The sequence below is a fragment of the Cervus elaphus genome, chromosome 11, assembly GCF_910594005.1.
Source record: "Cervus elaphus chromosome 11, mCerEla1.1, whole genome shotgun sequence".
NCBI lineage: Eukaryota > Metazoa > Chordata > Mammalia > Artiodactyla > Cervidae > Cervus > Cervus elaphus.
In genome coordinates, this window is record NC_057825.1 from 6257633 (window position 1) to 6284575 (window position 26943).

At 54.9% G+C, this 26943-nt stretch overlaps 1 protein-coding gene across 2 annotated transcripts in view; it reads right to left on the bottom strand.

Annotated features, from left to right (window-relative positions):
• Positions 1–26943, bottom strand: part of HMCN2 (hemicentin 2) — a 173403-nt gene that overhangs the window by 16369 nt on the left and 130091 nt on the right. Inside the window, exons 62-85 of one of the 2 annotated variants that reach the window (XM_043916716.1) lie at positions 25440–25571; positions 22305–22448; positions 22053–22212; positions 21839–21963; positions 20788–20971; positions 18193–18290; positions 17390–17656; positions 16438–16628; positions 15905–15986; positions 15674–15810; positions 14967–15108; positions 14736–14880; positions 13808–13935; positions 13019–13175; positions 12097–12218; positions 11136–11300; positions 9749–9856; positions 9398–9532; positions 8912–9046; positions 8176–8366; positions 6283–6496; positions 4997–5131; positions 3616–3806; positions 1967–2048 (exon numbers count right to left, since the gene is read on the bottom strand). In XM_043916716.1, the coding sequence (XP_043772651.1) occupies positions 1967–2048; positions 3616–3806; positions 4997–5131; positions 6283–6496; positions 8176–8366; positions 8912–9046; positions 9398–9532; positions 9749–9856; positions 11136–11300; positions 12097–12218; positions 13019–13175; positions 13808–13935; positions 14736–14880; positions 14967–15108; positions 15674–15810; positions 15905–15986; positions 16438–16628; positions 17390–17656; positions 18193–18290; positions 20788–20971; positions 21839–21963; positions 22053–22212; positions 22305–22448; positions 25440–25571 (3570 nt within the window). Of the gene's footprint in view, positions 1–1966; positions 2049–3615; positions 3807–4996; positions 5132–6282; positions 6497–8175; positions 8367–8911; positions 9047–9397; positions 9533–9748; positions 9857–11135; positions 11301–12096; positions 12219–13018; positions 13176–13807; positions 13936–14735; positions 14881–14966; positions 15109–15673; positions 15811–15904; positions 15987–16437; positions 16629–17389; positions 17657–18192; positions 18291–20787; positions 20972–21838; positions 21964–22052; positions 22213–22304; positions 22452–25439; positions 25572–26943 lie in introns of both variants that reach the window. The other variant, XM_043916715.1, reaches the window with a different exon arrangement.

The window sequence follows — 26943 nt, forward strand, 5'->3', positions numbered from 1 at the left end:
ATTGCATCTGCAAAGATTCTTTTTCCAAGTAAGATAATATTATACGGGAAAAGGATCCGACAAAGAAGAGGTACACGTATCTGTGTAACTGCATCACTTTGCTGTACATCTGAAATGAACACAACACTATCAGTCAACTGTGTTCCAATATAAAGTAAAAAGTAAATTAAAAAAATAGAAATCACAAGTCCTGGAGACTAGGATGTGGCCGCATCTTTGGGAGCCACATGTAGCCTCCCGCAGCCAGTACGGCAATTCCGCTCCCGTGTGTGAATTTTGTCACTTGAAAACCTGTGGGGATTTCCCTGGAGGTCCAGTGGTTAAGACTCCATGCTTCCAGTGTAAGGGGTATGGGTTCGATCCTTGCTCAGGGAGCTAGGATCCCACATGCCACGCAGTGAGGACAGGAAAAAATTGTGTAAAAACCATAGAACATAAAATTTACCATCGCACTCGTTTTTAAGGACACCGTTCAGTCGTGCTGAGTGTATTTGCGTTTCCTGCAACTGTCACCACCATTCACCCACAGAACTTTTTCATTTTGCCAAACTGAAACTCTGTATCCATTAAACACTAAATCCATGTTCCTCGCACCCAGCCCTTTGCCCCCATCGTCTTACTACCCATTTATATGAATCTGATTACTCTAGGGACCTCATACAATTAGAATTATATAGTATCTGTTTCTTTGTGACTGGCTTATTTCATTTACCGTAATGTCATTCAGGTTCGTCCGTGACATAGCATGTGACAGAGTCTCCTTCTTTTTTAAGGGTGGGGCGTTTTTAATATGAATGGGTGGATTTTATGGTACATAAATTGTGTGTCAATAAAGCTACATTTTTCTAAAAGGCGAAGCCCTGGACGGTGGTTCCCTTGGGATGGGGGTAGAGACTGGAAGGTGGTGTGATGTGGGGAGGGTCTGGGAGCTGATACTGCTCTGTTTTCGGATCATGTGATGAAATTTCACTGAGGTGTCCTCTTGCAACATGTACCCTCCTCCTTGAGTGTTAATCAACACAGAGTATCATTAAAAATCCCTGTTTATTTCTGTTTTGTAAATAAGTTCATTTGTACCATATTTTTCTGACTCCACATATAAGCAATACCATATGGTATTTGTCTTTCTCTAATTTACTTCATTCACTATGACAAGCTCTAGGCCCGTTCATGTTGCTGCAGATGGCATTATTTCCTTCCAGAGCTGGGGGGAGCGGTAAACTGAGAGATGGGGATTGACATATACACACACTACTGTTTACAAAATAGATAACTAACAACGACCTATTGCGTAGCAAAGGGCGCTCCAGACTCTATGTGGGATGACCTGTATGGGAAAAGAATCTTAAAAAAGGGTGGATATATGTGTATGCATGACTGTTTCACTTTACCGTACAGCAGAAACTAACACATTATATTAATAAATCAACTATACTCCAATAAAAACTTTAAAAAAATTCCTACTCAGACTGTTTCATAAGCTTATTTTGAGGCTCACATGGTGCTTTGTTAGTTATAAGCTGCTTGGCAAATGTAGGAGCTGTCATGATCACCTTGGTGACAGTTTTGAGTTCTTTTTTTTTTTTTTTTTTAACTGTATTTATTCATTTGGCTGTGCCACGCAGCGTGTGGGATCTTCGTTGCCCAGCCAGGGATCAAACCCATACCACCTGCATTGGAAGCGTGGCGACTTAACTAGCGGACCACCAGGGAAGTCCCTTGAGTTCTGCATAAACAGGATCCCCCAGGCCTGGCTGCTGGGTCCCTAGGACTCACCAGCCTCTGATTCCCATCCCACGTCGTAGAGACAATTCATGGAACTTCAACTGTGTGTTCTGAGTAAATATTCAGAATGGCCCTCCTGTCCCATCAGACAGCCACAGCCTCAGCACAGCTGCCCCCTGAGGACCCCTGTCACCTGGCGTCCCCCCACCCAGGGCCCAGGAAAGGCGGGCCCGAGACTCACTCTGCAGCGCAAGGACCACCACTTTCTCCACAGCGCCCAGCTCGTTCTCTGCCAGGCACTGGTACTGTCCTGCATCGTCCATCTGCGGGCGGGCACAGAAGGGGGCGTGGCATTCAGGAGAGGAGGACGAGGGGGGCAGGGAGCATCTGGGGACAGCTGGACACGGGAAGGGGCCCCTGGAGCAAGGCCCGCCTAACCGGGAAGGGGCTGAGAGCCCAAACCAGCCAGGGGCCAGCACGTTCCATCAGCAGGGCAGCCACGGCTACTGCTGAATAGAATCCAGAGAGGAAACTCCTGCCCCTTTCACACCTGCAGCTTGAGGGTGGTGGCGGTTCATGGCTCTAAGTGGAGCCATATGCTGCCAACGCATGCATGAGATCCACCTCTTCTGAATTACGTACATTAAAGTATTATGATGCCACCGCACATTATTAGGGATGCCTTTTTAAAAAATAGTTTGGGCAACACTGAGTTAGACAAGAACAGGTGCAGACACAGAACTGCAGGCTCCTTGGGGGCACAGCTGCAAGGCTTCCAGGGGAGGAGGGAGTGTTTACAGCACTTCCCGGCCCTGGTGAAACGGAAGACTTCGTCCTGGGATATCCATGACCACGGCAATGAGGCAACTCAGGAAGAATGCTGGCTCAGATTCACTTCCGAGGGGCAGTACCGCCATGAGATGGAGCTGGGGGCAGCCAAGGCCAGGGTCCACACCCAGAAGATAATTTCCCGGAGGCCGCTCCCAAGGGACTGTAAGCGGGAGGCATGGCATGCAATTAAGAGGGCAGAGTTGGGCATCAGTCCAAGATGGGACCGGCTCTGGCTCCCCTGCTTACCATATTGAACCCATTACTAGTGCATGACTGTGTCTCTGGAGACTCAGTTTCCCCATCTCTGAAATGGGGATGATAGGATTGTTGTAAGCATCAGATGAGATCACGCTCACTAAGCGCGAGGCACAGTGCCTGGCCCCACACTGTAAATATGCAGGTCACGGAAGCCCCGTTGCTGCTGCTGTAGCTGCCTTGATACTGGTCTGAGACAGGCTCCCAAATGGGTGAGATTAAGGACCTCTAAAGCGAGTCCATGACAGCCCTGAACTGTGGGTTTCTGAGCAACCACTGGGACTTGGGACACAGAAGCAAAGGTGAGCAAGCAGACTGCCTCTGAGTTCAAGGCTTTGGAAACAGCGTGGAGTAGGAATCAGGATACCTGGGGTGGGGTCTTGACTCAGGTGCTTACTGACTGGGGGCCTCTCTGACCCTCAGTGTCTTCATCTGTAAAATGGTGCACTCTTATCTGCTTACTCTGCTCCATGGGGTAGTTATCGATTATATACATTAGCATTACCGAGGGGCCAGTCACTCTCATACCTGGTGTGGGTCATCTCACTGATTTCTCACTGCACATCTATGAGGTGGGATGATTATTAGCCCCACTGAATGGATAAAGTAATTGAGGTGCAGAGAAGTGAAGCCATTGGCTGGAGGTCGCCCTAGTTAGTCAGGGGAGAATCTCGGGGTATGGGCAGGAAAGCGCTTTGAAGACTGTATCAGCAGGTGCCAACCTACTAAACAAGTATCTTGGGCCATCAGACAGAGCGGAGCTTGTCCTGGGTGGCCCCAGCCCAGCCCCGGGCCCCGCCTTGCCTCCGTCCTGCGGATGATCAGTGAGCCATTCTGCAGCCGGTGCCGGAGCCGGCTGCCCCGCAGCGGAAGGCCATCTTTGATCCAGTAGATGTCAGGCGCTGGGTCTCCATGGACTGCACAGTCCAGCCGGATGCTACCCCCGACGGGTTCCACCAGGTAGGAAAATGACTCCCCTTGTAGGACAGGGGCCTCTGCGTCAGGTGACATCAGACAGGGGGGTCAGAAAGGAGGTCCCCTTTAGGTTAAGCCTCCCACGAATCCATCCCCAAAGGCCTGCCTGCCAGACCCCAATGACCCACAGAGGCTCCTGCTGGTTCGGCATGGCTGTGTAGAGTCAATGCATTAGGGATAGCAAACAACTTCCGTGTCATGGGTCAAGTGCACTAGCTTGGCAGTAGCTGCCAGGAACACGGTGCTGAGGATTTGAAGCCGAGTGGGAATAGTGCTATGATTGATTAGTGATGCCTGAGACAGGCACAGGAATGGAGAAATGGTATGAATGTCATATACTCATAGAGTACTTTGGTAAACAAGGATGACAGGGTCATTAGGACACCTCTGTCGGACACAGCAACACTGAGACGTCTCCGATTCTCATTCCATGCAATGCTTAAACCACTCTTGGCTGCCCTGTGCCGGTTTTCACCCTTGCTGCTTTCCTGAGGTTGAATCTACTGACAGTAGCGTCCTGGTGCCAGGGGCAGCTCATTCTGTCCATTGGGCCCCACCCTCCCATCCTAAAGTTGAGTCTGCACATCATGGTGCCATGAGGGTTACTGGGCTGCTCCTGGGGGAGGAGGGCTGTGGGGGGCAGTTGGAAAACTGGTGAGATTCTCACATTGTTGGCCAGGCCCCCGGCCCCCTCCCACACTTACCCTGTCCAGCTAAGGGTAGTGCTGAAGGTCAGTGGGTCAGATCTCATTCTACCTGCAGCCGGGGCATCTGGGCATGCTAAGTCACTTTAGTTGTGTCTGACTCTGTACAACGCTATGGACTGTAGCCCGTCAGGCTCCTCTGTCCAAGGGCTTCTCCAGGCAAGAATACTGGAGTGGGTAGCCATGGCCTCCTCCAGGGGATCTTCCTGACCCAGGAATTGAACCCTCATCTCCTAGGTCTAACTGCACTGGCAGGCGGGTTCTTTACCATTAGTGCCACCTGGGAAGGCCCGAGACATCTGGGGAGGGTAAAAAATACTGATGTTGGGGCCTTTACTGGTCAGGTGAAATCTGGGCCTCAGGGTTTTATGAAGCCCCCCAGGAGATTCCAAAGGCCAACCAGGGTGGAGAGGTATTGGTTCAGAGATCAGGAGGCCAGTTTCTTAGAAAAACCACTAGACTGGGTTGGCAGAAGTCTGGAGGAAGCCCACGGGGTCATTGCCTACCCTTCACGTGGACGAAGCTGACCACCTGCACGCGGCCCACTCTGTTCTCCGCCCAGCAGATGTAGGTCCCACTGTCCTCTCTGGTGACTGCCACCCGCTGCAGTGTGCTGCCCCCGTCCTGCTCAGACACCCCTTCTGTGGCAGAGAAAGAGACGCCCCGTGGAGCTCTGGGCTCAGGGTGCCGGGACCTCCTGCCCGGAACACTTAACTCGGGCCTGAGTATCCAGCAGGTGCTTCATAAAGGCACAAAGTGTCCTTGGACTGGAAGCCTGAGCAAGTCAGACCCGATCACGGCAGGCACAGGCCATGTTACAGGGTGCAGTCGAGGACCTGTCTTTTCTCATTTTCCTGTTCACACTGAGTTTGATGAGTGGCCCAGGGAAGGTGTTTGGAGACCTATTAACACGTGATACTTGTAGAGATGATGCCACGATCTACATACAGATAGGTGCTGTGGCCAGCCTTTGATTTCCCTGTCATCATTAGACATGGTCCCTACATCAGGCACAAGGGCAAGTGCTACACTGATGGGCCTTTTACTCTGGGCGAGGCCCTGCCAGGCGTGCCTTCTGCATTGAATCATGCTGCCCTCAGGCACACAGCTTTCTCCATTTTAAGATGAAGAGCAGGGCTCACAAAGGCTGAATCTCTTTCCCAAGCTCCCTGCCCAGGAAGCCATGGGGTTGAAGCAAAGCTTTCTGTAGGTGTACAAACGGGAGCCACACCTGTTCCCCAGCACCTGGGCTAAGAGGGTCTGAAAATATCATTTGCAGTGGAGGGGGCTTAGCAATTCATCCATTCAACAGACACTTACTGAGCACATACTCTATATACCACAGGGCCTGGATAGACCTTGTTGTTGCTCAGTTGCTAAATTGTGTCCGACTCTGCAACCCCATGGACTGAAGCACGCAGGCCTCCCTGTCGCTCACTATCTCCCGAAGTTTGCCAGGTTTGTGTCCATAGAGTCGGTGATGCTATCCAACCCTTGGGCCTCCCAAAATAGTGCCTGAGGTACAGGTGGGAGGAGTTTGCTGAGGGGCTAGGTTGGAGTTCGGTCAATGTTCCTGGCCCGGAGGTCTCCAGAGTCTTTTTTGCAGGTGGCTTCTTGTCGGGTCTGACCTGTGACTGGTCACGTAGGGCCACGTGTGTTTGCCCTGTCCCCCCAACGCAGGGCCAAGTCTGGAGACCCAGAACCCACAGGCTGACTAGCACCCTCTTCCCCATCCTCTTCAACCTCCCAGGGTCCCAGGTCCCTGTCCCGCCCGCCCCCAGCAGGCCGAGACCTGTGACTAGCCGGTTGTTGATGGTCCAGCCTATTCGGGGTGTAGGGCTGCCTCGGGCCGCACAGTGAAGCCACAGCCTGTCCCCGAGGCGCAGGCTGCGGTCCCCGGGCACAGTGGTGAAGACAGGCAGGGCCAGGATGGTGAGATGCACTCGGCGGCGGGCACGGCCCACAGCGTTCTCAGCGGTACAGGTGTAAGTGCCAGCGTCCTGGCTCTGTGGGCAAAGGGAGGAGTCAGCCTGAGAACTGTTCCCGCTACAGCCAGAATGTTCCCTGGGGACCTGCTCCCGGGAAGGTTCCCGTGGACCATGCTGCCCAGAGAGGCAAAGTGACTTGCCCCAGTCACACAACTGGTGAACGGCTTGGCTTCACCACTGTGCCTCCCTGAAACCTCCATATGGCTAGGCACTGGTTTTCTTTCTTTGGACGGTGCCATGTGCGGTTTGTAGGATCTTAGTTCCCCACCCAGGGATGGAACCCGTGCCCTCTGCATTGGGAGCACAGGGTCTTAACCACTGGACCGCCAGGGAAGTCCTGGCTATGCGTTTTGATGAAATAAAATTTATATTTTAAGGCAGGACAAGAAAAATGAAACATCAGATTCTCTCTCCAAGTCTTTTTGGGCCTCCCCTTCCTCTCACTAAACTGCACTACCCATTAACCAGACCTCCTCAAAGATGGATGTGCCTGCTTGGCCGTAAAGACCAATCTTTTTTCTTTGCTCAGACGCTAGCAACATAACTTCTTAAAAGAAGAGCATTCTATCCCAGCTCTCTAAGCGGGTCATGGTGACTTGCTGCTCACTTTGTATGTGCTTACCTGGAGTATGTGTCTTTGGTTAACTTTATTTAAAATACCAGTATCTCATTTTGATATATGATTCTTTGTCTTAAAAATGTATGTGACTGTGTCTTTGATGTCTAACAGGTCCCCTGGGTTATAATCCTCGGTTGGGCTCAAATTAAATTCCCTTTAAAAAAAAATCTTCATCTGATTGTTTATTGAATTTTCAGCCTTTATCATCCAGGCCTGACCACACGCTCGTAACAGTCACCATTCGCTGAGCACCTATTACGTGTGCAGGATGGGACCTGAGCTCACCTCATCCATCATCCCTGAGGCCAGTCCTTCTCTGAGAGGAGACATCCCAATGGGCATCTCAACAGGGCTCACCACTGCACATCTGGCTCCCTGTGTGGCAGGATCCCTGCCCCCGAGACCCCCTCTGGTGTGCCCGCCCAGCAGCCAGCTGCCCATCTAACTGGAGAGCGACTTTTTGTCATTATAGAACATGATGCATGCTGATGGGGGAAGGGGGCCCGGGTCCCATCCACGCCCGTGGCTCAGGTTGAGAAGAGTAGGGGCAGTTTGGGGACATAAAGTCATTGCCATGCACCCCTCTCCTTCCCTCCAGGGCTCCTTCCCTCCCCAGGAACTAGCCACAGAGGTCCTGATTCAAATCTCCATTCTGCCTCTTGGAAACAGCATGTCTTGAACACCTGGGTACACTCTGAACCTTAGTTTCCTCATCTGTTGTTGCTGTTTAGTCACTAAGTCATGTCTGACTCTGAGACCCTGTGGACTGTAGCCCACCAGGCTCCTCTGTCCATGGGATTTCCCAGGCAAGAATACTGGAGTGGGTTGCCATTTCCTTCTCCAGGGGATCTTCCCCACCCAGGGATTGAACTTGGGTCTCCCGCACTGGCAGGCAGATTCTTTACCACTGAACCACCAGGGGAGCACTTCCTCGTCTGCAGCGGGGGTGATAACACCTACTTCCCCAGGTTCGAGGATTAAGAAGCGGCGCAGGGTTCAGCACAGACCATGACACACGGTGTCTGCTGCTTCCGCCGTCACTATCATCTCCCTCTGCTCCCTGGGGCCAGGCCCTCACCTCCGAGTTTTTCACCAACAGCTCCCCGGAAGGCTGGATGGTGAACTTCCCCTCGGCTCCGGACACAGGCTGGCCATCCTTTTCCCAAGTGATGTTAGGCTCGGGGCTGCCGCTGGCGGTACAGGGCAAGAGGGCGTGGGCGCCCTCGGTGATGGACAGGTTGGGGAGGCCAGTCTTGATCGCGGGCGGGACTGTAGGGGGAAGGGGAGTCCACTCGGGGACTGGGGCTGGCCTGGGGTGGCTTACCCCTGTCCCAGTGCCCTTGCACTTGGCACAGCCTCAGCCCCTTCTTCCACCTCACCTGCTGGACCCCTCACTGTCCCCTGGTCATAAGCCATTGCCTGTGGTCTGCACAGCCTGGGGATTTTCTCGAGTTTGGTGAAGCTGTGATATAGTGACCCCCATTCACACACACGCGCACACAGGGACTAAGACGACAGGAATGGCTGTTGCTACTGCAAAGCCAATGTGAGCGAAGAACAACCAGATTCGTTTCCCACGAGAGGCCAGAGGAAGCAGAGAGGACTGGAGTTACTGTCTGAAGCCAGACCTTGGGTGCAAAAATGGGAGCTGTGTTCCTTGAATTCCTTCTAGAACCATCAGCCATGCTGGAATAGGCGTGGACGCAGGGACATGCCCCACCTGGGACCAGCCAGGCCAAGACCGAAGGGGCTCTCAGGAGTCTCAAAGCCCCTAGCTCACGGGGGTCCACTTTGGTCCCCCTCCCCGGGCCCACCTTGCACCACCAGCCGAGTCTTCCCCACGGCACTGCCTGCGCTGTTCTGGGCGAGGCAGAAATAGTTCCCGGCATCCTCTGGGCTGACATGGATAATCCGCAGCTGTCCACTGGGTAGGACCTGGGTACCGGCCCCTGGATTTGGTGGGGAGGAATTGGGAGCTGGTGGCTGGGGCAGCAGGACCCCCAAGGAGGGCTGGAAGGCTGCTTGGGCGGCTTGGTCTGACCAGGCAAGTGACTTGCTGTGGTCACAGGCTGACCGGGGGACAGAGTGAGCCTGGACGCTGGACCCAGAGCCCTTCTGGGCTATCCCCCTCCTCAGTCCCCCAACCCAGCCACCAAGTGCTCAGGCAGAATGAAGAGCTCTGGGCTGGTGAGGGAAGACAGGTGGGTGCCATGCCTCTGGGCAGGGCATGGGCTTTCCAGACCTCCCCGCAGGAGTGGGCGGCCCCGGGACAGGAAGGAGGACCCCAAGAGGGGACTTACCCGCAGGCACGCTGAGCCCCTCCTTCTGCCAGGTGATGCTCGGCCGGGGGAGGCCCGAGGCCTCGCAGGGCAGCAGTACCTCCTCCTTGGCCACCGCCCAGACCACACTGGGCAGTGGCTTCACCACGGGGGAGGCTGCAAAGGAACAGGGCGGCAGAGGTCCCTGGGGACACCTCCAACCGAGGGGTGTCTGAGCACCAGAGACAGAGGCTTCTAAAGGGAACAGGGGCTTCCGGAAACCTCGGAATGGAGGACATAGGCAGGCTAAGTCTTTTCTCCCAGAGAATCCCCTAGCCCTCCACCTGCTCCCCTGCCTCCAGGGCCACAGCTGTCCGGCCCGGGGACGCTCACCTCGCACAGTGAGGACCACGTGCTTGTGGGCCATGCCGGCAGCGTTGCGGGCCGTGCAGGTGTAGCGGCCGGTGTGGATGGGGAGGGCCTGCCCAATTTCCAGGGCCCCTGTGGGTGGGAATGGGGCACAGAGAGGGATGAGGGGACCCGGAACGGACATCCCAGGGGAGAAGCCGGCTGGGCTCTTACACATCCCACCCTGGTGTCTCTGTTGCAGACCATGCAACCTGCCTCCCTGCCCATCTGTAAGGAGCATGCGGGAACCTGGGCCTGCCTCTCTCCCTGCCCAGAGCATAACCATGGGCAAGTCCCTTCCGCTCTCTGCACCTTCCAGTCTCTGGGCCAGGTGTACAATGTGGAATCACACAGGATGGTCTTTAGACCTTTCTGGCTGTGATGTGCCTGAATCTGCCACTGCCCCACCTGGAATCCCTGGCCCACCTCCACCTTAGCAAGGTTCCACAGGCCTTCACTCTGCTGTCCTTGTTGTGTGCTGCTCAAAATTTGCCTCCTCCAGGCAGCTCTCCTGGGTTACCACCTCCTCTGTCTTCCCTTGGCCCTCTCTGCCTCAGTCTTGGCTGCTCAGTGAACACCATTTCAACCTTCCCAGACTGTAAGCTGCACCTTAACAGTCAGGTAAGGTGGTTTCTAAATCATTCCCTGTAGACCCCTGAGGGCCTCCTGAGTGGGCAAGGGAAGCCGAGGCCCGCCTGACTCTGGACCACTCTGCAGCACCCACCCCAGCCCCAAACAGAACCAGAACCTAGCTTCTCTCACATGTCCAGCTTCCTCATAGCCACTTGTCAGAAGGAAGAGTTCTACTGCTTTGAAAGAGTTGGACAACTACAGATCTGGCCAATGGTTCACACACTTTAGGATTTCCATAACCAATACAAATACATTTAATTTGGAGAATCCCCGTAAAGTTGCCAACTTTTTATTTTGACAAGCAAAGACACTTAAGTCACACCTACTACCACTTAAGTCACATCACATCTACTATCACCTTAATTTCATAAAAACTTTCAACCCCAAATTATTAAGAAAAGCGCTATTTCAGAATAAAGGACAATTCTAATGAGCTAAAACCAGCTTTATGAAAACTCTCACGTAACCCTTATCTTTCTCATTTTGTCATTAAGCAGCACCAATTTGCCAGCTAGCATTAGGGACCAACTGATAAATATCAACACTCCAGTGATTGGATGGGCAGACCCAGAGAGGGTCAGGGGGTTCTCCCAGGTCACACAGGGAGGGAATGGCAGAGTCGGGCCAGCACTTTCCATCTTGCTCAACCACCAGGCCCCCGTGGGCTGCTTCCACGGCCTCTGCCCAGTGTCCCTCCGTGTCCCCTCCGCAGAGGTCCACGCGGCTCACCCTTCCTCACCTGAAGGTAACACGCGGTAGCCGTTCCCTCGCACCCCCAGCCGGGTGCCTGCTTTGCTCCAGGACACGACCGGGGCCGGCATGCCCGTGCTGTGGCATGTGAGGACCACAGGCGCCCTCACGGTCACCGTGAAGTCTGTCTGGTCGTCGGCAATGGTGGGAGCCACTGAAACACAAGTCAGGGCTTGAGGTGCCCCGGGGATCACAGAGCCACGGGGCCAGGCGGACAAGGAGGACAGATGGACTAAGACACGGGGATGTCAGTGATGGGAGCCAGGCAGCGAGGCACAGCAGAGAGGCAGTCACATTCGTTCACTCAGCTGTTCTGCTGGGCCCGGGGGATAGTTATGAACTGCTTTCTAGAAATACTAGCCAGGTATCTCAGGGAGCGTTTCACAAGACAAGGGCGCTTGGTGGGGGCACAGAGCTGGGGAGGCCAGAGAAGGCCCTCGGGGGACATGGCATTTAACCTGAGACCTGAAGGAAGAGCAGGTGTTGCCTGGGTGAAGGGAAGAGTGTTCACTGCAGAGGGAACAGCATGTGCAACGGCCCCGAGGTAAGGAACAAAAGGCTGAGCTGAACCTGGGGGTTGGCAGGGCTGGCCTTGTGAGCCCAGGTGACACTGAGCTTTCTATCCTGAGGGCAGTGGGCAGCCATGGTGGGAGGGGCTTTTATCTGGGGTGATGACAAGGTCAGATTTGGGTTCAGAACATTTTGGATTTAGGGAGAAGCCTCTCCTACAAGCTCCCACAGGCTGTGCTGGAGTCGGGTTATGTCAGTGTGAGAGGGCAGGATCAGAGAGGGCTTCCTGGAGGAGGTGATTCAGGAATAAAAGAAAGACTCGGGGGAACCCTCAGGTCCTTGCAAGCGGAGAGAGCGCCCAGGAGAGGGAGGCACTGTCCTCAACCTTCACCCCTGACCGTGAGCTTCCCGTAAACTATCAGCCCTGACCCTGAACTCACCATGAACCATCACCCAGTAGAGCTTGCGGGCCTCACCCACTTCATTGCTCACCACACACTCAAACTGGGCTGAGTCCTGGGGGCTGGGGGCTTCAAGGAGCAAGGCGTTGGAGGGCAGGAGTCTGGACGGAGAGACAGACAATCATCTGCTAAGTGACTGGCTTGGCTGACCTGAAACCAGCCAGCCATGACTTCCCTGGCTGGGAAAGTTGGAGGCAGGGCATGTGTCTCCTGACTGTTTTCCCTTCCTGTATCTGGCCCCCAGGGCTGACTCGAAAAGTTTCTCCTAGAATTTTCCATCTCCTAAGGTCAAGCTGTTGAGTTTGTGGGCGGTTTTAGTGTCTGTGCCTGGGTTTCTCCATAATCCTAGAAAGTTTTCTACAGTCAGCACCTGGGATAACTTCTGCAGTAGCAACCCCATCCAAAGCCCTGATTAGAACTGCTTGTGTTCACTGAACACCTGTTTCATCACAAAGCTCCGCGATGACCCGGCACCTAACACAACAAATACCTGGTGAATTCATTGCTGAACCGGCTCCCTTAATCCTCCCAGGGATCAGCTCAGGATCAGATTTGAGAAACAGGGAGACCAAGGCTGCTGCAGGCGCTATGGGTTCAGTCTCAGCCAGCATGAACTTAAGCTTCTAGGTGGGTTTTTAAATAGTGACTGAAGTGGTTTCAAAGGCCATATATTCTCCAGTTGGCTTTATGTCACCAATGCCCCCACCTCCTACCGAGCATCTCCTGTAAAGATCTCCTTGCCCCCTGAGGTCCGGACACAAAAGTTCTGGTGCTGGCTTTGGTGAGTGAGACCCAAGCACATCCCTACCTCGGTTCTGACCCAGCTCCCCGTCTGTGAGATGGGCAATCCCTCCTCCACCCTGAGGATCTCCTGATGTCCCCGGAAGTACCAGCTCAGCACCTGTAGGTGCCCTGATGCAGGCGGAAGTCCAACTTCTGTCCATCCTTCCACCAGGCCACGAGGGGCTTGGGGGAGCCACTGGCCTCACAGGGCAGCGAGGCTGGGGTGTGAGCAGTCAAGGTCAGGTTGGAGGGGCCGGGGGCGATGGTTGGAGGCTCTGGGGAGAAAGCAGTGATCAGGAGACACGGTGCGGAACGCAGGCAGCGGCAGGGGGTCTGGTGGGGCTGTGCCCAGAGAGGAAGTCAAGGAGCAGGGTTTACTCTTATCCCCTTCAACCCGCTCCCAAGGAAGCAGGGACTGGGAGGCAGGAGAAACTCCCGGAGTGGGTCTTCCAATGGGCTCCCAAAGCTGGGGTGATGGGACCTTTGCTCACCGGAGTTTGGCATCTCCCTAACTACCTCTCCTTGAATGGGGCCTCCAGGGCAAAATTCCCCAGCAGCCTGCCTGAGGCCAGTGCTCAGCTCCTCCACCAAGGTCATCAATTGGATTGAAGAGCAGATTAGAGCCTCTGGCTCAGTGATTCTGAGTGTTATACAGCTTGTACATCTTTTCTCTCTCAATATAATAGTATAGTAGTAAGTGTATATGTTTGTATAAAAACAAATATGCATCTTTGAGTATACACACTCAAAACTTTTAACCAATGGGCTTCATAGTCAAAAAACATTTGGAGACCATTGCTCTTGACTCCTGACAGCTAGGATGACCCAGAAGCTAAGCAGGACCTGGCCCAGACAGGGGGTGGGTGCTGAAGGCAAAAAAACACACTTTCTTTACTCATCTACCTACCAAAGACCCGGAGGTCACGACCCTGCCGATCAGAACCTGCAGGGTTGGATGCCAGGCAGAGATAGTGGCCGGTGTCCTGGGCGAGGACTGGCTGGATCCTCAGGGAACCCTCAGACAAAATTTGAAACCTGGAACACAGGGAGGGGATGCCTGGTGGTGTCTCCAGCAAGACCCTCCCCTCGGTCCCTCACTTTTCCAGCAAGAGGTTGCTAACTCAGGAGTCCTGCAGGTTTGAGGCCAAGGTCTGGGTGGGGTGGGGGTCACGGCCATGGGCAGCAACCCACATGGTGACCTAGAACCAGAAAGGGTGAGGGGGGCTGCTTCCGGCCTTCCACGCTCCCACCTTGACCCAGGCTCTCCCCAAGAGCCCGCAGGCAGTGGTACCCCCACTCCTTCGGAGAACAGCCTCTAGATCAGGTCTGGCAACTGCCCTTTCCCAGGGGCCAGACTGTACTCTGTGATCCCACCCTTGGCCACGGCCAATTGGACTGGGGACGGACACACCCCGCAGGCCGGGCCAATGGAATTCTCTGCCCTGGGAACTTGGAACTGGGATTCACAGACAGCTCTCCAGGCTCTGCAACTTGTGTGAACGGAGGAGTTATAACTTGGGCGGCGTGGGAGGCTGGTGGGGGAGCATCCCTAACCTGTTCACAGAGAAAGAAGGTATAGAAAGTTGATCTGAGGGACAGAGAGGCCTAAAACTCACACACGGAAACAGAGGTTAGCAAGCGAGAGTCAAAACCAGACACAGACAGACAGACAGACAGACCAGGGTTCTCAGGCCTTTAACCAATGGGCATGTCTGCCCTTGGATTCTGAGAAGATCCATGTCCTTTCTGCTCCAACTGCCCAGGTGGGCTTCCACTTACAACCTGCAGAGAGGTACCTGAGCTCCTTCCTAAGGCTGCCCCTTGCCAGCACCCACCTGGGGCTCTCAGGATCCAGGGGGACCCCGTCCTTCAGCCAGCTCACGAGGGGCCGGGGGGCACCGTCTGCCTGGCAGGGCAGCAGGGTCGTCTGGTTCATAGAGGCGTTCACTATAGGTGGTCCTGGATGGATGGTGGGTACCACTGGAGGAGGGGCACAGAGAGAGCGGGTGCTGGGAGTCTGTTGCTCTCCGGAGGGTGGGCAGGGCGGGTGGGCTGGGAGCACTCACTGTGGACCTCCACGTGGAAGGCCAGGCTGGTGCTGCCCGCCGCATTGCGGGCGGTGCAGCTGTAGTCGCCGCTGTCGGCCGTGCTCAGGGCCTGCAGCTGGAGGAATCTGCCCTCCTCGGGGAACTGGGTGTGGGCATCTGCCTGGAGAGACCCCCCACCGGGTGGCAGACCCTCATCAGTGGGGGACTGGACCTGGCCAGCCCCCCAGGTGGCCCGGTCATGGAACCAGTGGGACTGGCCCTGCACTGGTGCCCAACTGAGGACTCTCTGGGGAAACAGACTCCTTTGGGAGGGAAGGGCGTCCTCCCTGGAGCTCCGCCTTTGGGCCTATTGCAGGGCGCTCAGGCTCAGACCAGGAGCTGGAGCCTCCCTCAGATCTACAGTCCTTGAATCCACAGCCTCAAATGGGCCTCATCTCAGGGGTGAGCACAGAGAACCTCAGGAACGGGCCCCAGGCCACACAGTCACGAGGCCTGGCTCAAAGGTACAGTAGACAGGCATCAAAAGTCCTGGGTGCAAACCTTAGCCTCATCTCAGTGGCCCCGTCACCAATATGAGGTAATAGTAATATAACAATTTAAGAGGGCGGAGATACAACTTAACAGTCAGGAGAGCAGGCTCCTGGCACCCGGGAGCCAGCCTGCTCAGGGCCTGGGGCCCGAGAGGGACGGAAGGCAGCGCCCCAGGGGCCCAGCCTGCCACCCACCTGCAGCAGGACGCCCTCTCGGTGCCACTCGATCTCCGGTGCTGGGTCTGCTTCCACCGAGCACTCTAGAACCAGCTGTCCCGGGGCCAGGCCAACCACAAAGCGGGGGCCATGGGGCCCAATGACATTTGGGGGGGCTGGTGGGGCAGGCAGGGAGGGCATGAGAGATGGACTCGCCGTGGCCCGTCCCATTCTGCCTTCCTCTCCTGCCCCCGCTCCGGCACCCCATACCTTGAACTCTGACCCGGAAGCTCTTCTCAGCTTCACCGGCAGGGCTGTGGGCCAGGCAAGTGTAGAGCCCAGCATCACCCACCTGGGGATGGAGCAGGGTGAGCAGCTGCCTCTGGCCCCAGCCTGCCCGCCTCCTGACCTGGCTTCCCACTTACACAGCTAAGGGCCCAGGACTCAGACTCAGGCCTGTTGTCTGCCACCCCGCCTTCGCCACAAACCCATTCTCCTCTCTGGGACGTTCCTTCCCTATTACTGCCTCGCCCTTGTTTCAGGGCTAGGGCAGAGCTCGTCTCCTCCAGGAAGTCCCCCTTGACTGTACCAGTTCTTTCCTGGTTGGGCTAGGGATTTACCTGTTTCCGCATAAGCCTTGAGTCAGACCTGACTGGGGGTTCCCAAGGGCATGGCCCCGGGCCAAGGGGCTCATCTTCACGTCCTCACACCCCAAACAAAAGGGGAGCTTGGCCGAACCTTGCCGAGTGCTGCTGGGCCCCTCCCCGCCCCTCCTCGTCCCATGGCAGCAGGGGCAGCCGCACCTGCACACTCTCCACCTGGAGCATCCGCCTGGCCCCTTTGCCATCCTCTGGACTGCTCAGGGCCTGCCCATCCTTGTGCCAGGTGATGTTGGGTGCGGGGGTGCCCCGGGCATCACACAGGAGCTCCAAGGGGGTGCCGGGGGTCAGCAACAGCTCTTCGGGCTCGCCTGAGTCCTCGATGTAGGGGGGATCTGCAAGACAACCCGCCCTGGGTCAGCCTTGGGGGCCGTGTGGGGAGCACTGGGAGCTGGGGCTCCCCACCCCCCACCCTCCCCCACCACCCAGATGCTGACAGCAGACAGGCCGCAAACAGGCGGTGGTGGTCGTGTTACTGCTGCTGCAGCTTACTTCTTCACTCGTGTCCAGCTCTTTGCGGCCCCATGGACTGTAGCCCACCTGGCTCCTTTAACCTTGGGATTTCCCAGGCCAGAATACTGGAGTGGGTAGCCATTTCCTTCACCAGGGGATCTTCCCCACCCAGGGATCAAACCCATGTCTCCTGCATTGCAGGCAGATTCTTTACCACTGAACCACCAGGGAAGACCTGGTGATGGTGTTGGAGGGTCCTAAAAGCATCAGACCATTGGCTCATCTGCCTGGGGCAATTATCTGTGTTTTAAAACCAACCAGAAAACAGGATAAAGGGAGATGCATCTTTTCAATGTGGCACAGCTCTTGCAAAATCTTGTGCTTGAGACCCAGAACCCCCGAGACCTCAGTGGCTTTTTACCTGCTTTACAAGGTTTGGGTGATGAGACTGGGGGGCACAGCCCCAGGAGAATGAAGAATCTGGGTCCCCAGACACTGCAGCCAGGTCAGCAAGGCCTGTTCCCCAAGCCCCAAGCCTCTGGGGTGCTCACCTCCCTCACCACCTTCTCCATTTTCTCCCCACCCTGAGGACCCCCTGCCACCTCCAGCCCAGAAAAGCTGGCACTAGGGGCAGGCGACTCACCCATCACCGTCAGCTGGAAGTGCCTCCTGGCTTCCCCTGCCTCGCTCATGGCCACGCAGGAGTAGGTCCCTGTGTGTCCCGCTTCCGCTGACTCCAGCAGCAGGCCAGGCCCATGCTCCACGCTCGGGGGCAACAGTGGTTCCCCATCCTTCATCCATGACACAAAGGGCAGGGGGCTTCCCCGGGCTTCACAGGGGAGGAACACCAGGGAGCCACGGACCACTGCCACGTCATTCTGGAACTCAGCCGGCACCAGGACAGGGGGCACTGTGCAGAGCCAAAGAGTGAGCATGAGTCAATTTATTTGATGCCAGGTGGCCCCTGGACCTTTGCACAGGCTGTAACTATTGGCCAGAGTGCCCTTCTCCCGGTCTATTCCTTCTCATCTCCAGTCCATAACTTAGACCTCACCTCCTCCAGAAAGCCTTCCCTGAACCCCCAAGACCAGGTAAGGTGCCCCCTCGGTGCTCCCCTGGCATCCTCTCCTTCCCCTGGCATCACCAGTCACCTTGAATTTTAATTGTCTTTCTACAGAGCTGTTTTCCTTACCGACCTCCTAAGGTCAGCGGCCACCTCTGCTCACTGCTGTATCCTGGTGAGGCCCTGGCATGCTAGTGTCCAAGAACCACTTGTGAGATCAATGAAAGAGTGACTGAATGAACCAGGGGCTGCGTGTGTGTCCTGCCTTGACATTCCTGAGGGCCAACCCTCGGTTCTACACAGAGGGGCAGAGGGGCGGGGACAGGGCCTTGATTCTCACCCCTAAGGCCACAGGACCCGGTAACCCACCCCCTGCTCCGTACCGTGCACCTGCAAGACGAAGTGTCTGTTGGCCACACCTGCTGGGCTCGAGGCCACACAGGTGAAGGTGCCCGAATCTGCTGGTTGCGCCTGAGAAATCCTGACGCCCTCGAGCAAAGGGAGGGATGAGAGTGAGAGGGGGAGAAAGAGAGAGAGGGACTCAGACCCCTTTCTTTTCCATCTCGTCCCCAACATCTCACTGGCCAGAGGGTGGGGCTCTGAAACATACACCTGACCGGGTCCTGCCTCTGCTCAAACCCCCAGAATGAAGCCCGGACTCCCCACCTCCACCCCTGCTGCCTTCTCTGCCCACCTCACTCTGCACCCAGACTTTCTGCTTCCCAGATTCTGAAGCTTCACTGTCCCTCCCCAGGGCGGCCTGCTATTCCCACCCCTTTCTTCTAGACAATCTCGCTCAGCTCCCAGGACTCATCAAGCATCTCTACTCACTGTCTCCACTGCCTGAACCCCTACTGTCTGTTGAATCCCCTTTCACCCTGACCACTCCTCCTGAGTTGCCTCTGTCAATGGCCACAGTGACCCTGAAATGTCTGTTATACCCGCCCTAACGCTGGCAATCTGGGAACAGCCCACACTCGATCCCTGGGGAATGCAGCCCATCCTGGCTTCCAACACCAGTTGTTTGGGGACCATCTCCAATCACCCATCTCCTAACTCCCGACTAGAGCATCCACTGCCTGGTTCCCATCTTTCCTTCTGTCCAAGAACCTCTCCAACCAACACGAGGGAAGACAGCCCAGGTCTCAACCCTCAACCTGCTCCTCCCACTGTGGACCCGTCTCAGAAAATGGGAACTCAGCCTTCCAAGTTCCCGGATAAAGACCCCAGAGCCCTGCTCAACTCCTCCCACCATCTCTCCTCTCTCCACAACGCCACCAGCTGGACCATCGCCATCACCCCCGTCACGTGGCTCTGACCCAGGCCCCCCCACCATGTCTCACCTGGATTATGACCGAAGCCCCAGAACACCCTCCTACTGAGCCCTCAGCCCTACAGCCTGCCTACGGTACAGTCTGCCTACAGTACAGTCTGCCTACAGTACAGTCTGCTGTCCACACTGCAGCCTAAGTCACAACCCAAAGAAATGAAAGTAGAGGCTCAAGTGGATACGTGCACTAGGATGTCCAGAGCAGCATTATTCACATTTTTCAGCATTATTCACACAGCTGCTGAAATGTGGATGCAACCCAAGTGTCCACTGACGAGTGAGTGGATGGATAAAGGAAATGTGTTCTACGCACACCACGTGATATTATTCAGCCTTAAATATTAGGGTGGAAAGTTTGACACAAGCTACAGCATAGATGATCCCTGGGTCGTGAAGATCCCCTGGAGAAGGAAATGGCAACCCACTCCAGTATCCTTGCCTGGGAAATCCCCATGGACAGAGGAGCCTGGCAGGCTCCACAGGGTCGCAAAAAGAGTAGGATATGACTTAGCGACTAAACAGCAACATGCGCGAATCTTGAAAACATGATGCTAAGTGAAATAAACCTGTCACAGAGGACAACTACTGCATGATGCCACTTACATGAGGGACTTGGAATAAGGCAAATTCATAGAGACAGAAAGTATGATGCTGGGCGCCAGGAGAAGGGGAGGGGTCGGGGAATTGGTGTTTAATGGGTCAGAGTCACAGTTTGGGAAGACGCAAAGGTCTGGAGAAGGATGATGGTGACGGCTGCCCAACAGTGTGAATGTCCTTAATGCCACTGAACAGTGCACCTAAAATGGTAGATTTTCTATTATGTATATTCTACTACTATAGACACAAAAGTCGAGCCACATCATGAGGCTTCTCTGCTGAAAACTCTCTCAGGACTCCCCTTCTCTCCTTAGGAAAACCCAAGTCTTTTGAAGCGCTTACAAAGCCCTGTGTTGCCTGACTGACCTTCCCTTCATTAACCCTCCAACTCTGTTCCTAGAACGCACAGCCACATGCCCACCTCAGGGCCTTTGAACCTGCTCTTCCTGCCTGGGAGCTCTTTCCCATGGAATCCACTCACCTCCCCTTCTTATCTCGTTCTACATCTGCTCAAGTGTCATCTCCTCTGAGTGCCTGCCGCTGGCCACCCTAAAATTGTGCCCTCCATGGCCACTTCCTATCCCCTCACCCGGGCACACATCTCCTGTGACATGTCACTTTTATACTTGTCTATTTTCCATCCCCACAACTGCAGGAGCAGAGGCTTTGTCTTGATCACTGCTCCACCCCAATGCCTAGAACTGTACCTGGAACAAGCACCCCGAAGTGTTGCTGAATGTGTGAAGACTTTGCTCAGGCACCTTCTTCCAGGAAGCCTTCCCTGATTTCTCCCACCAGGGCTAGGCTGACTTAGGTGCAACCGGATGTCATCACCCAGATCTGTGCCTCCCCTACTGGCCTATGAAAACCTGAGGGCAGAGGCCACTTTCACTTCTGGAGTTCCATTTGGGTCCTCTCATTCCCCTCGTCAAAAACGTCTATGTGTTTATATTATTTTCAGTCTAAAAGCCATTCAGTAGTGTTTTTAGGCAAGCTGCTTGAGGAGGATGTCTGGGGTCCTGGTTGGGGGGTTGGGGAACCAGCACCTTACCGGAGGCTGCGGCCGGAGCTGTGGAGGTAGGTGCGGTGGGAGAGCGGAAGGGGCAGGCCGTCCTTGAGCCAGCTCACGTGGATAGGTGGGGAGCCCCGGACAGGGCACGCCATGCTCACCAGATCGCCAAGCCTGTGCACCAGGGTCCCTGCACCCTCTGGCCCCTGCTCGATGGTGGGAGGCACTGGTGGGTGGGCAGAGAGGAGAGAAGGAGCAGTGACAGGGTCAGAGAGCTGGACCATAAAGAAGTCTGAGCGCCAGAGAATTGATACTTTCAAACTGTGGTGCTAAAGGAGACTCCTGAGAGTCCCTTGGACTGCAAGGAGACCAAACCAGTCCATCCTAAAGGAAATGAGTCCTGAATATTCATTGGAAGGACTGATGCCAAAGCATCAATGCTTTGGCCACCTGATTCAAAGAGCCGACTCACTGGGAAAGACCCTGAGGCTGGGAATGATTAGACAGGAGGAAAAGGGGACGACAGAGGATGAGATGGTTGGATGGCATCACAGACTCAGTGGACAATGAGTTTGCCCAAACTCTGGGAGATGGTGAAGGACAGGGAAGCCTGGCGTGCTGCAGTCCATGGGGTCGCAAAGAGTTGGACATGAATGAGCGACTGAATAGCAAGAGCAAGGGGGTCAGGGGAGGGGGGGTGGGCTCCCCCCAGGGAAGCCCCAGGAGATGGCACTGATATCTAGCAGTCATCAAGTGGCAATCACCATGTGGTTCTCGGATCCACATCCACCCCCGGTGAGGATGACGCCCGTGGCGTGGGGGTGTGGCCTTGCCCTGTGGGTCTCTCCTTTATCCTCTGACTCGCTCGCTGTACCCCTGGAGCAGTTGTGCCCCGGCCTGAGGATGAGGTAGAGGCCCAGAGAGGCCAGACGGGCCTGGCTCACAGGGGGGGCATGGATGGGGGCTCACAGATCCCCCCATCAGGGCCCTGTCTGTACCCTCCAGATAACCCAGTGGAGGCCCTGTGTTGGCCCGGCTGCTGCCCTCCTGGGACGGCTGGACTGCCTGCCTCTTCTCGCCCTCAGCCGCTCACCCAGCACGTTGACGGTGTGGAGCCTGGCGTCCTCACCGGCAGCGTTGTGGGCCACGCAGGTGTAGGCGCCCGAGTCTGAGGCCCTCAGGCCCTTCAGCACCAGGGAGCTGTTGTCCAGGTAGAACCTGTCAAGGGGAGAGAGAGCCGGGAGGCAGGCGTGTGAGGACACGCAGGCCCGCTGCCTGGGACGGGGAGGGTGCTGGCCGGGCCTTACCAGGGGTAGGGGCCCAGGCTGAGGTCCAGCGGGCGGCCGTCCTTCAGCCAGACCACGTCCGGCGGGGGCTGCCCATAAGCCTCGCAGTCCAGCCGCACGTCCTGTCCCTCCAGGACGCTGTGCTCCTGAGTGGTGCCTGAGCTCCAGATCCGGGGGGCCACTGTGGTAGGGGCTGTGGTGAGGCCCTGGGGCAGAGGCCGGGGCTGGTGTGTGGGGAGTGGAACACGGGAGGGGCTCAGGGTGCGGACGTACCCAGCACGGCCACCACGAAGTCCTTGCGGGCCTCAGCCTGGGCGTTCTCGGCCACGCACGTGTAGGTACCAGCCTGGTCTGGCTGCAGGTGACTCAGCTGGAGGCGGCCCCCCCGGGAGACCACACCATGCGCCACGCTGCTCTCTGCTGGAAAGAGGGGCAGGCCTGGGCATCATCTGCTCGGACCCATCACCCCCGGTGCCACTATTGGGCCCAGACACAAAAATCACGTGACTCCCCGGGAGGGTGGTTAATCCCCACTCACAAGGCTGGAAAGACCCTGGGAACCCTTGAATTACCCACCCTTTTCTTACACTCATAGGGAAACTGAGGCCCAGACACATCACAGCCTTCCCCAGCCTGGGCACCTTTGATTGCTTCAGTCGGTATAACCAACCCCTCCATACACCCTTCCACTGGGGACATTTCTCCCCAAGGGATCCCACTCCTTTTATTGTCTACGACTTGCTCCTCTTCCTGTTGACTCTCAGGCCCAGCTCATCTCCCACCTCCCTTCCAATCTTTCCCTCCGCCCCCCTGGATCACAGCAAACCAGAACTCACTGACCTTGATGTGAGTCAAGTGAGGGGCTCCTCTGAGGCTCTGCTCAGGCTGCACACCCACCCCCACCTGGAATGTCCCCCCCCATCGTGTTCTCCAGCGGCACCTCTGCCCCAAAGCCTTCTCTGACTGCACCAGCCCAGGCTGGTCTGCCCTCCCCTCAGAGCCTCATCTGTCCAGCCAGCCCTTCAACACAAAATGTATTGAGCAACTACTACAAATCCAACAGCGAGCTCAGGAATAGAAGACACGTGAAATGTGGTCCTGTCCTCAAGGAGTTCAAAATGCATCAGAGACAGTGACACGGGTACAAGCCTGTGTGCCTGGCCCTGTGAAACCCTGATGGAGCCTGGAGAGACAAGGCCAGGCTTCTGGAGGAGGTAAGCCTCAGCTGAGACTTGAAAAGTGGGTCTGAATCAGCCAGGTGAAAGTGGAGGTGGTTCAGGGAGCCCAGGGTGGGTATTTCAGGAAGGAAATAGCATGTGCCAGGAGCTGAAGGCCAGAGAGAAGAGAGCCCAGAGCAAGGAAAGCGTATGCCGTGCACTTGTACAAGAACATTCACGCATGTTATCCCTCACAGCCAAAGGTGGAAACAACACAAATGTCCATTGACTGGCAGACGGATAAACAAAATGTGATAGAGCCACACAGTGGAACGTTCAACCATAAAAATGAATGAAAAAATAAACTTAATGAAGAACTGACACATGCTACAACATGGATGATCCTTGAAAACACGGTGCTAAATGGAACAAGAGGCCATGTGTTGTGTGATTCCACATGTTACATGAAGTGTCCAGAACAGGCAAGTTTATAAAGACAAAGTAGGTTAGGGGCTGCCTAAGGCTAGAGTGGCTATGAGTGAAGGTAATGAGTAAGGGATTTCTTTTGGGTGATAAACTTGTTCCAAAATTATAAACAACGAGGTCCTACTGTATAGCACAGGGAATTGTTCAATATCCTGTGATAAACCACAGTGGAAAAGAATATAAAAAAGAATGAGTGTATATATATATATATATATATATATATGGGTATGCATGCATATTCAGTTGTGTCCAACTCTGCACCCCATGGACAGTAGCCAGCCAGGCTCCTCTGTCCATGGGATTCTCCAGGTGAGAATACTGGAGGGGGCTGCCATTTCCTTCTCCAGGGGATCTTCCCCACCCAGGGATCAAACTCACATCTCCTGCAATGACAGGCAGATTCTTTAAGGTTCTTTACCACTGAGCCACCTGGGAAGCCTATATATATGTATACACGCACACACACACACACACACACGCATATATGTGTGTGTGTGTGTGTATATATATATATATGTATATATATATATATAACTGAATCACTTTGCCATACAGCAGAAATTAACACAACACTGTAAATCAACTATACAAGTCTACTACAATAAACTAGGAAAAATAAAATACACAGTTAAAAAAATGTTTCAAAATTGATTGTGTGTATGCTCTGTGAATGCAAAAAACAATTGAATTATACATTTTACTTGGGCAAACTGTACAGTATGTGAACTGTATCTCAGTAAAGCTGTTATGGAGAGAGACAGACACGGGCACATGCAAGGAGCCGAGAGCAGCTGGGTCTGTCTGGAGTACGGGGCAGGATGGAGGCGGGCTGGCCCCGGCCAGTGGGCCCTGGCCCCGAAGGGCCTCCTGGGCTGTGGTCCTGAGGACTCCAGCCACGGAAGGATTTTCGACAGATAACTGACGCGCCCAGACCTGCCCTTTGCCATCCCTTCTGCCCCCGTGGAATCTGCACTGAGGCCTGGACGGGGCCCAGGAGACAAGTGTAGGGGCTGTGCCCTCACCCAGGGGTGTGGACCGTGGGGCTGAGATGGGAAAGGCTGTGGGTGGAGAGCAGGGCTGACCTCAGACGTGTTTACACTGACAAGACGAGGCACCTACTGGCTGATGGGCGGGCGGGTTGGGGGAGAGTAAGAGTGGGGCAAGGATGGAGGCCTGGATGGGGGTGACCACCAGCAGGGCTGGACAGAGCTGAGGTGCTGGAGGAGGAGCAGCTCTGGGGACCAACGTGGAGCCCAGGGTCAGGCCAGCTGTACCCTCAGCACCCACTGTGTCTCTGTCCTGTGGACACAAACACAGGAGCTGCCAAGCCCCCATGTGAATGGTCCTCAATGTTGGGATTTCAAGGCCAACAGGGTTGAGAGACAAATGGGGGAATGGATCAACAAGGTGCTGCCAGCTTTTGATTTTGCCAAGCAAGTACAGTTACAAACCCAACTCTCCCCTTCTGCTTTCACTGCCATTTCATTAAGTAAAGAAAGTTGTTGTTGTTGTTTTAGTCGCTAAGCTGTGTTTGACTCTTTTGTGACCCCATGGACTGTAGCCCGCCAGGCTCCTCTGTCCATGGGATTTCCCAGGCAAGAATACTGGAGTGGGTTGCCATTTCCTTCTCCAGGGGATCTTCCCGACCCAAGGATCTAACCTGTGTCTCCTGCATTGGCAGGTAGTTTCTTTACCGCTGAGGTACCAGGAGAGTCCCAAATGAAGAAATACTTGGCAGCAAAATGATAAGGACTGAGGGACTCACCGACAGGTATCCTGTCCTTCAGCCAAGTAACAGTAGGTGCAGGGACCCCGGTCACATCACAGCTCAGGACCAGGGGGCTCCCAGCCACCTGGCTCACGGTCTCCATCTCTGGGTTCTCAAACGTTGGGGGCACTGCAGGAGAGAAGCCAGATTCCCAGAATCCTATGACTCTGCCCCCTACTTCCTTCCTCCCAGGCTGATCATGGATGCCTGAGAAGCACTTCCCTGTGGTTAGGAGCTGACATTTTATGTTTTGCCATTGATGCGGATATGAGTTGTTTTATCCACAAACATAAATACGACCAGCAGCTGGCTATTTCAAAACATTTACAAAGCAGAGCCCAGAGGGGACCACTTAGCTGAAGGATGGTAAATACGTGACTATTGCACCAGCAGGCGTTAACCTATGCCAGGGCAGACATCACTAATCGATCCCAACACTCTCTCCTGCTCAGCCAGCATGAAGTTATGCACCACAGGCAGCCACTGCCAGTGGAACACAGATGGCTGTGCTTAGGATGAAACAGCTCTCTCAAGGACTGGAATTCCACCCTCCCCCTGTTCATCAAGGTGGCCATTAGGAGAAGGAGCTATGAGCTTAGAGCAGCAGACTTGGTATCAATAATTTTCAACACTGGCATTCAGTATGGTCAGGGTTGGATCCATCCACTGTCCCTGTGCTGGGGAAGCTGCAGGCTTTGGCATCTGCGGCAGATAGCTGGTGTCTCTCTACCTGTCCTTCCCATCTCACACAGGGTCACTCGGGTAGAAACTACATTTCCCAGTCTTCTTTGCAGTCCACTGTGGCCAGCTGCTCAAGTTCTCTGTGTCTACTCATTTCTGCTTCATGGGCTGGGATACAATGCAACGTGTGTATGCTGAATCACTTCAGTTGTCTCTGACTCTGAGAGCCCATGGACTGTAGCCGCCAGGTTCCTCTGTCCATGGAATTCTCCAAGTAAGAATACTGGAGTCGATTGCCATCTCCTCCAGGGGATCTTTCTGACTTAGGGATCGAATCTGAGTCTCTTCTGTCTCCTGCATTGGCAGGCAGTTTCTTTAACCCTAGCGCCACCTGAGAAAGCCCAAAGATGCAATGCAGACAGGGACAACCCCCGGGGAATGGGAGATTAATAGGATGGAAGGGTCTTGGTCCCTAAATTAGCATTTGGTAAGTCCAGAGTTACCCTCCAGCCCAGATCCTCACTTCTAGGCTTTTGGATGACAGAGGTAAACTTCTCTCTTCCTTGATGCACTATATTTTGGAGTCTTTTTGTTACACAGCTGAGTCTATTCCCTAACTGACACAACATCTGACCACAAGAAAATCTGACCAAGCCTTCATCCTTTGCTTCCTTAGGCAGTTCCGACAAGCTCTCCCTTCACCCCCAGCTTGAGCCACACCCAATGAAATGCCCATCTATATTCCATCTTGGGCTGCCAGGACAAGTGTCTCAGGACTCAGGTGGGGATGACATGGTCCCAGGACTCCGAGGGTCTGATC